Source organism: Pleurodeles waltl, chromosome 5, assembly GCF_031143425.1.
Source record: "Pleurodeles waltl isolate 20211129_DDA chromosome 5, aPleWal1.hap1.20221129, whole genome shotgun sequence".
NCBI classification, from domain to species: Eukaryota; Metazoa; Chordata; class Amphibia; order Caudata; family Salamandridae; genus Pleurodeles; species Pleurodeles waltl.
In genome coordinates, this window is record NC_090444.1 from 1,609,223,503 (window position 1) to 1,609,236,178 (window position 12,676).

Below are 12,676 nucleotides of genomic sequence, written 5' to 3' on the forward strand. Positions count from 1 at the left end.
CTTTTAAGTAACGTTAACCATATAGTTAGCGCCTAGACAGCATTACCACATGAAAAGAGAAGGACAGAAAGTAATGCAGTGTAACCATATATTTAGCCCCTAGAGGGCATGGGGTATTACAAATTTTGAAGGCTAGCAGGCCGGTTCAAACAAAATTTCTGCCAGCTGCAAAACAAAAGTGCCAGCCATGAAAGAACTTAAAGACACTGAATGGTGGGATTGAATTATTATTTTGGGGTCCCTACTAATCTAGTGTGGGGACACAGAGATTATGTAGACAGAAAGACACGCTGCGGTGAATGTTTTGAAGGTGGTCTCTTTGTCGTAGGACCACCACAGTCTGAGTTATGAGCAAAAATGTTTTCTAAAAGTAATGGCCTGCAAAGCATTATGGGGCTAGTTTCCTGAGTGAAGTGAATATTGTAGTATCAGCTCTCCCAATATTGTAGTATCAGCTCTCCCACTGTGTCGGGAGAGCCACTTTGAGAATTTTTTTACACAAAGCATTTATGAATTACAAGTGTTTTTGTGAAAGATCTGGAGCACGAAGGGGAGAGACAAAACAAATGACACTGATTAGGTAACAGTGTGAACAATGTGATCAGTGCTTCAATACCACCGATGGTGTTCACAATGTTCTGTGCTGTAAGCACCATGACCGCCATGGAGCACGAAGTGGAGAGACAAAAGAAAAAAAATAGTTCACCCATCCTGAAGTATATCGGCAATCGTGCAATAATCCATGTAACACAATCAGTCTGCAAGGTGGTAACAAAACTGCCCCAAGGCGGAACAAGAATAAAGCATTTTCCAAAGGCATCAAGGTATTTTTGAAAGGCAAGTCCACAAACAAGTGAAAGTGAAGAGCGCAGTTTAAAGCCCACAGAATACTTACAACAGGTTGAAAAACGCTTGCGCACTTGACCTAAAAAAATAACATATGCTTTTCCACAACACATTACATGTCTATGGGAGCTAGATCCCCATCTCTTTTCGGCATTTCTTAGCAAGATTATATATGGTACTCTATTTTTACACAGTAAACAGAATATATGAAAATACCCCAGTATTCATAAAAGCCGAATAGATATGAAGGCTGGTAAAATACAACCATTTCAGAACCCATAATTTATACTTATTTCCTAGATCCTTAATTCTGGATTACCCTCATTTTGGCCTGGTAACATTATATTTTTGGAATTTTTGGCAAATCAGAAATAATTGATCTAAATCATTGCAGATGGATATTAATCAGCCAAAGTATGGGGGTATAACTGAAGAAAAACTAGGGCAAATAAAAGCTCCTACCATGTTCTAAGTTACATGGTCCACCTGGCTGTAGGCAGCTTTTTTGCAGGCATCTCTGAATCAAAAACACATTTATTTTGGTATATACAGTTCATATGGCCTTAGCAAAGACATACTCAGGGGAACACATGAAGCACTATGCTTCAGGAAATATGCAGGTGACCCTCACTGGTTTAGCCAAGTCTACATGCAATCTCAAATCTTATCACTTCAAACTCTGCCCCTCACAAGTACAAACTTCCATCTCCAATTCTCTTCCATGCCAACAACCCAATTTATCTATTTAGCAAGTAACATTGTCTCCTAACACTTCTAAAGAAAAAAAAGTCCCTCATAAAAAGGACCCTGCTTATGGCCCATCCTCCACACTTCATCTACCCATTTCCCTCCAAACTGAATGTATTAATATCAAAGTCAGCAAACTACCCTTGTGCCCCTCCAGCCACTATGGTTCTCAAATCATCAAGCCTTTAGCATTTGCCTATCTGGGCTCTTCACCATGCTCCTCTCACTAGAATCCACCACAGTGTATCAAGTTAGATGTTGTTATCCCACTCAAGACACCAAATGTGGAACTGCCCAGATACCCTTATTCCCTATTAGACTGCCACTCTACTTGCTTTAATGCTTTTGAAAATTTTGAGTGAAGCACACGTAGCTGCTACCAAACGTCTCGCAACCTACTAAATGCCACACCATTTGCATTACATCAACTATGTTTCACTGGGCCTAGCCTCCCAGTTGTCCGAATTCTGATTGCCATAATAGCCTATCCTCCAGCCCTATCGTACTTTACAACTGTGTGATATTCCACACTGTTGATCACTCCATATAGTAGGAACCCCTTTCTTCTTTTCATTGCAACTATCTGCAAGTGTTAATTCAACATTACTTTTTTCTCTTTCAAACCACACTACAAATCCTCAAACACCATTAGACGCCTATGGACTGATGCACATGTTCATTCATCAACTGCACGCCATCCAACAATAACACTACCTTCAGAGATATTTCCATGCTGTCTGGAAAAACCACAACTCAAGTGACCCAGTCCGTGATCAGAATCCCATGCAGTCCAGCTGACTAAATCCCAGGCACAAATTGCCTGGCAGAAGCGCAAGCCCTGTAACTCCACATATGATGAAGCCCCTGCACTACCCAGACCAATAAATCCCCAATGCTTCAGTAACCCAAGGTACAGTCGCCATAAGCTGTAACACCACAATCATTTTTTGTGTACATCAGTTTAGCAACTCCATCCTTATCCCTCATCTCTTTTTTAGGGCACAAATCTTTTCCATTAAATCATTCAAGACTTTTAAGCTTCACAGGTACGCACCCTCACACAACTGGGTGCCGCTGAACTGGGTGCTAACCAAAACACTGAAAAAACAAATAGATTTGTGCCTACAGCCATCTTTCTCCCGATAGATTGAAAATCTTGCATAAGACCCCACACGCTGGTCAGATTTCAAGGTATAAAACATATAAGCTTATACAAGCATATAGGAGTATTCTTTAAAAAAATTCAACTACCATTCCTCTTCTAAAATGCATTATACCTCCCATTTTTTGTAGAATACCTGGGTCCATGTTCTTAAAAGCACAAAGGAACTAAGGCACCTGGACATATATTCAGAGGAAGAAAATAAATCTGCACAATCGTCAAAGACTTCACCACACCCAAAGCTGTCACTGGAAACATCAGCCACAAGTCAAATTTCTTTTGCAGCAAAACCTCAACCATATACGGCAACTTCCTCCTGCAACCAGGTCACCTGGCTCTCTCCAGAAGTGTCCCAGTGATGAAGGAAGTCAACACAATTGCAACATGATACACCATTAGCACAAAGGAAACCACAACAATCAAAAAGACCATTTAACTACAGAGCCCCAGAAGACACATGCCCACACCACACCTTCAACAAAGGTGCGATCCTACTCTCTTCTTAAATTTCATAACCAGCTGAAGCCCTGACTTTTTAAGTAGGCCCCCAGGGTTGGCCTTACACCTGGATGCTATCACAGGTACACCAATAACATAACATAACATAACATTACGTAACATGGGACCAATAAGAGGATCCCACTACGATCAGACTTTCTCCAATCTATGACCGGTGGTTCCCTTCCCTTGCCTTACCATTTCCAAACTTTAAGAAACCCAACTGAACCATTTCCCCCTAATTGTGTTAATAGTTCACAAGAAATGCTTATGGACTGGTGCTCTGTTGTAGATCTTCTTCACACATAAAGCACTTTTGAGCACTTTCACATCCCAAGTGACTTTTTAAATCAACGTATTTCTCTTTTAAATATTTGAATCCTTCTCATGTATCTATTGGAAAACCTTTTTTGAAAATCAAGTATTTGCATTTTGTGAAACTAATACAATGCAGGTTAATTAAAAAAATAGTTGGACACCTGAATTCAGCTTTCGTTCTTTTCAATTAGGTATTAGAAGTTTCTGGGAAGGGTATCGTTTTGTGTTTTTATATAGATAGGAGACCTAAATTCCCTAAGGTCTATGGGCCCACTCCTTTATCTCATTTCACTATTCTGGCCACAACTGCCTTACCGGGCAATAGGGCAGCACTTTAAGGGTTCTTGTGTCAACTATCTGCCCACTCCTCCATATGATCCTCCCTACACAATGAATTCAATCCCTATAACACAAGGCTAGTGCTGGGTCTTCTGCTCTTTTCCATCCACTTTATACCACTTTCCTTGGAGAAATCACTGTGTTCATGCCTCTTTGCTGAGCATCTTTTCTTTACCAAAAACCCTAACATCCTTTCTCTCGCTCACAGTGTACAACAACCCCAGTAAGCAGCTTCTCCGCTGCTAAGCCTGTCAGGTGCTAACTACTTAAAAACCTTGGGTTTTGCAATTAACACCCTTTACATTTAGTCACATCCCCTATCCAAACATGTATCTTACATAAGCTTTACTATTGCACGCTCATTGTGGTCGGCTTGTTCCAGTGTGGCTATAAACCCACTTTCCCCCTGCCACAGCAAACTGGCTGTCCCCCAGCAAAACACCGAGCACTTTACAAACTATACAAATACCCAATAGTACCTGTCCTGGGATCTTGTGCGTCAGGTCCCACATGGCCACATTTTTTATTTTTTTTTACATTGTGCGTAGCTCCACTGAAACACCCTGCCTGCCAAATTTCAAGTCAGCGCAATTGTCCTACAGCCCAAATCTCTACTTACCCAGCCACAGCATGAAACTTCATGATTGCTAAAACCCTCCCATTACTACAACCCCTGCACCTTCTAATCCTAGACCAACTGTATGATAATTATTTTATACTACTCTGACACTAACTGTATATACTGTCTTTTAGTTGTCCCGCCAATTACAATCACTCTCATACCTGTTTTGTACCATCTATGACCGAATTCTACACCTGAATGTAACATTTGGTAAGACATAAAATGTCCCTCGTCAAAAAGACTGTTACCCCCCCAAAAATAAAAAAAATCTAAAAACAAATCTTTTATCTTGGTCTTTAGCCATGCCATACAGTTCTGATACATTAAATACAGTTTCTTTCATTGTATTCTCATTTGAAAAGCATGCTGAAATGAGTCACTTACTTCATCCATTTTCATACACGTGCCAAAATCTGCTAATTTTAAATGTCCGTATTTATCCAAAAGCATATTGTCTGGTTTCACATCTCGATGGATTAGTCCCATGGAGTGGATGGCATCAAGAGCGAGCACAACTTCTGCAGTGTAGAATTTGGCCCACTTTTCAGGAACGTCATAATTGCTCATGAGGTTTACAAGGTCTCCGCCCGGCATGTACTCCATCACCATGTACAAATATCTTTCATCTTGAAAGGCACAGAAGAGCTGAAACAACACAAACTTACTCTCGTCAGCAGGACATACAAAATTGCAATCGTCTATGAAAATAGATCACTGAAAATCGATCAAGCAACTGGAACAGTAAAAACATATTGAAGTACTTAGCATTCTTGAGTGAGTGGTGGGTACATGTGTACGGCCCTGTGCAAATGAAAACAGAAGGAGGGACATGTACCGAAACAATTGGGACCGAAACTGAAGGTTAGCACAAGGATCAAAACAATTACGGAAATTGTTTATAAGTTCTCTGAAATTACTATTTATTTTCTGGTCTGGCTTTAGCCAAACACCTATGATTTTACTAAAACAATATGTACAATATACTTAGCCATAATGGCTTTCAGCCTGTGGTTTGTTACTGTGTCTTTCACATTTTTCTTCCATCAGCTACAGAACAGGGCAATAGGTCAGCCTACTTCAGCCACTGGCTACCCTCATTGTGAGTGACAGAATTCTGCACTCTTGCACGGCGTATGTGTGTGTACACCCCCCCCCCCCCCCCTAGTGCCAGGAACTACTTATGGCAATGGATGCTCTGAGACCAAAAATTATTGCATTTATTCATTTGCCTATATTGACGAGGTCCCAGCTGTTTCCCCAACAATTAAGTTCCCAGCAGTTTCCTCAATAATACAATTTTACAACACCATGACAATACAAAACAAGCAGTGGCAAAGCCAAAAGGTTGGTAAGCAATGCTAGAGCCACTGTCTTTGTCAATGCTTGTTGTTTTTGTCTCGTCTGGATGGTAAGTCTATTCAATAACCATTTGAGGTTTTTTTTTGTTTTGTTTTACAAAGGAACCTAGCAGAGATTATTTAGATTCTGGGAGGCCACTGGAACTTTTCAGCAAGGGTAGACCTAAAGAGCGATAGGAACTTCCTTGAAGTTAATACGGGCTGCCTGGATCCACTGGAGAGGCCAATCTAAGGGCCCATTTCCTGGTGCCAGAGCACACACTGAGTGCGCCACATACAGAATGGGGTTAGCACCCCAATGACAAAAATCTAAAAAGGCAGTATTGAGCACATGTGGGAATACTAAGAATTAGCATATGTGCAGAAAAAAAATCAAAGGATAGAAATATGGCGTGGTAGCTCACTCATCACTCTGTACTTCTGTCTTGGTGTCCAAACAACCTTGAGGATCACATGAGGAGTCCATAAGGAACTGCTCTTCGGGATATATATACAGGGAGGTCCAATGGCCTATTTCTGGAAGGGGCTTAGGACCCTGTGACCCTCCTTATTCTATAGGGAGAGGAAACTTAATAGAGTACAAATTTAGCAAGTCCAAATGACTTTTTGCCTGTAATCATATTTCAAAAATATAGAGGAAGCACTTGGAGAAAAAATGTTATTCGCCCTAGGTCTCACCCAACCCCTACTTGCCACTGGGTGCCAATGATGAGCACATGCAATGGCTACTACTGAACTTGCTGTGTGAACAGCTGCTGGCCCTTCTGTAATACAAAACTGTCTCAGGAGTGCAGAAACAGGCACGAAACCATCACTGTCCAGCATTTTTTGAAAAAAAAAAATACGTTAAAAATATCTTCTTAGATTACCTAGTGGAAATACCAAATAACTATGTACAGTCAAAAGCCCTTTTTGATTGGACATAATTAAGGTCAACTGTGGCCAATTTATAATGCATTTCAGTAAATCAACCACATGTTTAATATGCCTCTATTGAGGCTTTATCTTTAAGAGGGATACAATTAAGTGCTTGGGCTGGATGAGCTGGGGAAAAAAAATGTGACTAATGCTCAGCAAAGATTTGAATGATGACTCTGCAGATGACAAAATTCTTTACTTTCTACGCCGTGTTGTCTATCCTCCAACCTCCCGTTCCCCCAAGAAGGTCCTGGTATTCCACTTGAATTTGAATTGTGTGATTCCTACAAATCCCAGCCAAATGACTGTCATCCAAGAGCTTCTCCTGTGGCTTGGCATTTAGCTGAAGACCTGTCAATCACAACATAAAGCTGGGTGCCATAGGAATAATAACAAATGTCAGCACTAGTAGCTAGATCTGGCGAGGAGGCCAATGAATACAGTAAAAAAGAATAGGGAGGAGTAAGGATCCTTTAGTAAACCACGTCAATTGCACAGGCTCACTGTTGGTGATCCTGGACGTAAAGGAGGGACTAATCCAGGCACGCATGAGGAGAAATTCTGCATTTAACATCAGGCATGGGATGACACTTAAAATCAATGTTTTTCAATATTGCATGTAGCACAGGAGTACCTAACAGATCATTACACTGCACCCAAAACACTGAGTTAAGACAAATCCAACCCATGAACAGAGATTACATTACCCCTTCTTTTAAAGATCCACACTGGTTAAATGTCACAAGAAGAATCATCTACAAACACACTAGACTACAGGAACGATCTTTAGCTCTACAGTCAAAGAGGGAGCTTGAGATCTATATTGATTTAAGACTATATTCAACACTAAAAGGTATTTAATCGTCAAACAGTGATTTAATCAAACGTCCACTTTTTGTTATATTATCTGCATTTGCACATCATATGCCTATTACCTTAACCAAGGATAGGGCTCAGATTTAGCCTAGTGTTTTTTCCCTCAAAGAAGTTCATGTAGGACACCAACTGTGATGCTCTGCGACTAAGACAAGATGGAAACCTTTACAAAGTGGGCGAGGATGGGAAGGTGTTGATTGTGATATCAAACAATGGGCAAGACAAATTATCAACAAGAAATTGCTTTACAATCGTACAGGAACTACTAGTAAGTAATAAGGAAGCAAAAATAAAGAGAAGCATTAAGAGTATAGTCAAAACAGAGGAGTCAGGGAGATGAGACAAGCAAGCAGGAAGTTGGTAGGATGGGTCCCCTAGGGGCAGGCAAGTTTGCATGGCACCTAAAACTTCAGATTATGAAGCTGGCACAGAAATACATGTACCTGGTTATGAATGCATTCTTGCTTAGCTGGTCAGGACTAGTGACTTGTGCCCTTCCCATGCCTCCTAAAGGTCTTCCCCCAGACTCAAGTCATCCTAGTTACATTGGCATGGACATCCCAAGTCTTGCTCCCTTGTCATTGAAAAATAGTGGAAGATGTTCCTCATCCGCTTGCAACATCAAACTCTCTTTTCTTGGTTCTATAAGGCCTTTCAACAGACTGGCCCCTCTCAGCCTAAGTGAATTAATCAGATGGCAGGTTTCTAAGGATCTTGACACGTAAATTATAACACTCCATGGTTCAAGACAACAGTGCTGCTTGTTAATGCTTTTCACTAAGTTCATGGCTGCCAGTCCACCAATATACTTAATTTATGTACAATGGTTGTGAAGACCTCACACCAGATACTCACAGATAACTGCCAGATTAGGAAACCTTCAGAGCTCTTCAATGAATCTTGGGACCAAACTTGTCTCTAGGTCAGTCTGCTTACTTTGGGTTGTTTGCGGACTTGAAGAGGATGTAGACTCCTTCTCCACTCCTGCTTAGTTACCCCATGAAAACTTCTTATTGGATCTTTTTCCAAGGTGGAAGTCATCTCCCTTCCACTCTGAGTCTCTGTGTTCATAGGGAAGGATCCCCAAGTGTTCAGCACTATTTACCGGACCAGTTGGAAGAGGTCCCTCCAGCTCTGGTTTCATTTCTCCTTCTGGAAACCTTGCCATCATTCTATGCCCATTTTATTCTTTCCAAGAAAAGAATTTGCAGGAACTGTTCAGTGGTCTCTTGTTTTGGTTCACCGTTGCCACTGGGGTGTCCTTGATTGCTGCAGAGTGTTTAGTTAGTAAAGAGATAAGAATTGATCTGCCTCCTTGAAGTTAAGAAAGTGACCGACTTTCTCTTTGTTTAAACTGGAAAATCTTCAGTAAAAAGCAGAACATTTACATTGAAAAGAGCGAGGAAACGGGCATATAGAAAGATTTTGAGTAGTTTATTTTTTTTCTTAAAAATACTCCCATTTCCTCTTCATTAGGTCAACACATCTTCCAATGTCATACCAGAAGAACAAAGATATTCTACACACAAAGGAGATCCAAAAGAATCCTCACCTCTGTTATAAAGAGATTCCACATATACATCATAATCTTGCAAAGCTTCCGAAAAAACATCAATGAAACAAAGAAAACCTTTCTGCAACATGATTCAGGAGACTCAGATCTGAAAAGTGGCAACGAGCCCAACTACTGAATCATCCAGCGCAATCGTTTACTGTGATTCATGCTATAGCTCATTTGCATTCTGCTTTCATTGGTACCTTGTTCTATTTTCAGATTTAATTTTCATTATTGTCACAAGTGAATATCCGCTCAGGAGTGCACCAGTTAGCATGGCTAGTTAATGTAATTTCTGACCGGTATCCTTCTGGTGTTGCTCTAAATCAGGAGTCAATGTGGCCCATTAAATTGGCATGTATCCTCTAGGCGCAGAATACCTTCAATCCTCATTCCATGTTTCTCCCGCCTTCATGTATTAGGGAGCTCAGCTGACTTCTGCCCTTTCCAACAGACGTTGTTCTCTAGTCCCTAGTCAGTCAACTCAGGGCAGTGTTCTTCATAGGTACTTTTGTTGGTGTGCCAGGGCTTCCGGTATTACTGCGCTCCAGTATGCTAAGAGTTGCTTTCTTTGCAGACTTCATGCCCAAAAAGAAGCCAGGATGAACAGTCAAGAATTAATCCAGGAATTGGCAGCAGGGTTAGGACTGTCAGTATCATAAAGTAATCAATTACTGTAAACCTCAATAGCCAGCCACAGCCATATCTTTGAAAAAGCTCCAAATGTATTCATAGCGATAATGTGTAACAGCACTAGTATCCAAATAAAATTTGGGCCTATGGACAATGTTATCCTATGATGGACAGGCTTGCAAATTGTCTGCTATCAGAGGATGCCTTTACGTCCAAGACCTTTTACTAGGACTCAGTTTTGCAACAAAAGATACATTTTCAACATCAAATTTTACCTTGTATGCTATGCTAAATTTACTTTGCAAGTTGTTTCGCAATCTTGTCTTTAAGAGGGAGAAACACACAAAAACATAATAATCTGCCAAAAATGGCACTAACTTTACTAGGATTCCTATCCAGTAGCCCGGGATATGCTGCCTAAGACTGGACTAAGGCTCAAAGTTCAAATATACAGTTAATTGAGGTATGAGGCACTGATAATGGGGCACCAGATATTCCGACTTGTTCAAATTGGTCTCAAAAGTTAAGTCACTGCAAAACAAATGTACCAAACAGGCTGTGTAAACTGTTCAGTGATTCAAACGTATACAAGACCCCAAAGCCAACTCACATCCTCAAATGCCAATCTTCATCAAGACAAGAGCTAAGGTTCCTTCATCATTGAAAAAGGATAGAAAATCAGAGATGTATACCCACTCAACAACCCCACTTCCTACACAGCAACAAACTCATAGGTCCAATCAATAGCTGCTTCTTCACCAATGTCAAGTGCAAAGAAACACTACTCCAGCTGAAAAACATTAAGATTGGGAAATACTATGGAGGCCCTTGCCCGACAAGTACTGCAGTTACCCCTGCTGAGATTCTAGCAATAGCTAAGCCATCAGCTTCCTGCAAGGAGGCAAACACTCCTCAAAATCTAGCACCAGAATCAACATCCTATGATAAAGCTCAGATATCACGCAGAAAGTTGTTGCTCCATATACTTATGTTCACATAGGTTTATCTTCATGTTAACATAAAAACCAAATCCTAGGTATAAAGCGACATGGTTTCATGAGAAACAGCACCATTAATTTACAGGTTGACGTACCAAATGTGGTGGCTTTGGTATCACTAAACATGCTGACCCTCCATGACTACTCTTGGATGGTCAACAATGTACTTCTACACCATCTATAGCAAAAGTATAAGAAGCCAGTTAAGCCCTTTTTCACAGAATGTACTCACAAAGTACTGCTAGGAGACACAGAAGCCCCACCCGAACCCTACATCTGAGAATGCAGTCAAAACGTACTACTAGGGCACATAACATCCCCTTTAACCTAGCCAAAAGTAAATGCCCACTTATCACCCCTTTCCAATAATGAATTTACATCAGACATACCATGATGATCTCAGGTGCCACAACTCCCCATAATACCCCTGTGGCAATGACAGACATATCTCCGTGTTAAGGGAGCTAATGCTCAATTGATAAAGGCATCAGAAGACCTGAAGGCAGTAGAAATAAAGAAGGGCTAATACAGCCTAAATATAAGTGGCTCCACAAAAGGAAATTCAGGTTCTAAGTCGGACCCAAATGATCAATTGGATAAACTCATGAAATCTTCCTCCAGCTTCATTTATCTTTGTGATACAGTGTCCTTGAAAGCCGCGATCAGGAACATAGGACTAATACGGGCTGCAAATAATAAATCTGAACACTAGTGAAATCAAATTTCACACAAATAAACTCATCAAAAAAACTCTGGCTTTCTCACCGACATGTCACAAAGGCTCCAAAATCCCTAAAAAGCAGCAGTTCATCTCATCTTAAAATTCAGCAGTAAATCAGAGCCCATGTAAGATGCATTCACTGGCTCCCAAACCAATAGAGAATTACATATGGAATTCTGCTAGTCTATAAACAATTCAAAGGCTCAGCACCTGCATACTTGGGTAACAACATCGCTTCAGTTGCTCATGTGGGCCAAGCTGAGGCGATACTGTGATACATCGCTGACCGGGATTAAAAACGTTGGGAGGAAAAAGTAAACACATCATAGACTGAGAAAGAGAAAAAGGGATTTGGACAAATAGGCGGGGAGATGGGAGGTGTGCAATAAAATATTAATTTACTAATTAAAGATAGTCGAGGTTTTTTATGTTTTGCTCCAGGAAGAAGTGAGCATCCATTCTCGGAAATATAGGTTCTTGTTTGTTTATCAGGATTTATTGTGGGTTTTTTCGTGTTCTCCATAGGTCTCTTAGGAACAAACTCATGTTTACCCGCAGCCACTTGCTGTTAGTGCTTTATACTCGCAATGACGTTAATTGCTAGTTTACTCCTCAGAGCCTAGAGCCTTTCAGAAGTCACCAGAGATATCTCACTTTCGGTTTACAAGATGAGCTCAATTACATCACCAGAAAAAATGCCTCTGGGCAAGAAACAAGCAAAGGAAGGTGATAAATGAAAATTACAATTCCCAAGCTGGGACTCCTTTCATTAGGGCCGGAGGGCATCAAAGGGCTGCAACAACAAAAAGAAAATAATTCCTTTTGCCATCGAACATATCAAGTCTACAGATACTCTTATAACAGCTATTAAAGAACCACAATGGCACCTTTGTACAAATATATGTTCTTCTGTGGAGTTTTCAGATAGTGCACACAGCTGTGTCGTATACCATATTTAGGAACACAAATTTTCCTTTGAAATTTGGGTAGAGAGCATATTTTAAGTACATTAATGTTCCAAAACTATAAGAATTATGTACCTGATGAACCAGTTTTTGTGCTACAGAAAAGGGATTGTTTTCAAT

At 40.6% G+C, this 12,676-nt stretch overlaps 1 protein-coding gene across 1 annotated transcript in view; it reads right to left on the reverse strand.

The window, feature by feature from the left end:
• Window positions 1-12,676, reverse strand: part of ROCK2 (Rho associated coiled-coil containing protein kinase 2) — a 508,887-nt gene that overhangs the window by 233,917 nt on the left and 262,294 nt on the right. Inside the window, exon 5 of the mRNA XM_069235939.1 lies at window positions 4,917-5,177. Within this exon, the coding sequence (XP_069092040.1) occupies window positions 4,917-5,177 (261 nt within the window). The remainder of the gene's footprint in view (window positions 1-4,916; window positions 5,178-12,676) is intronic.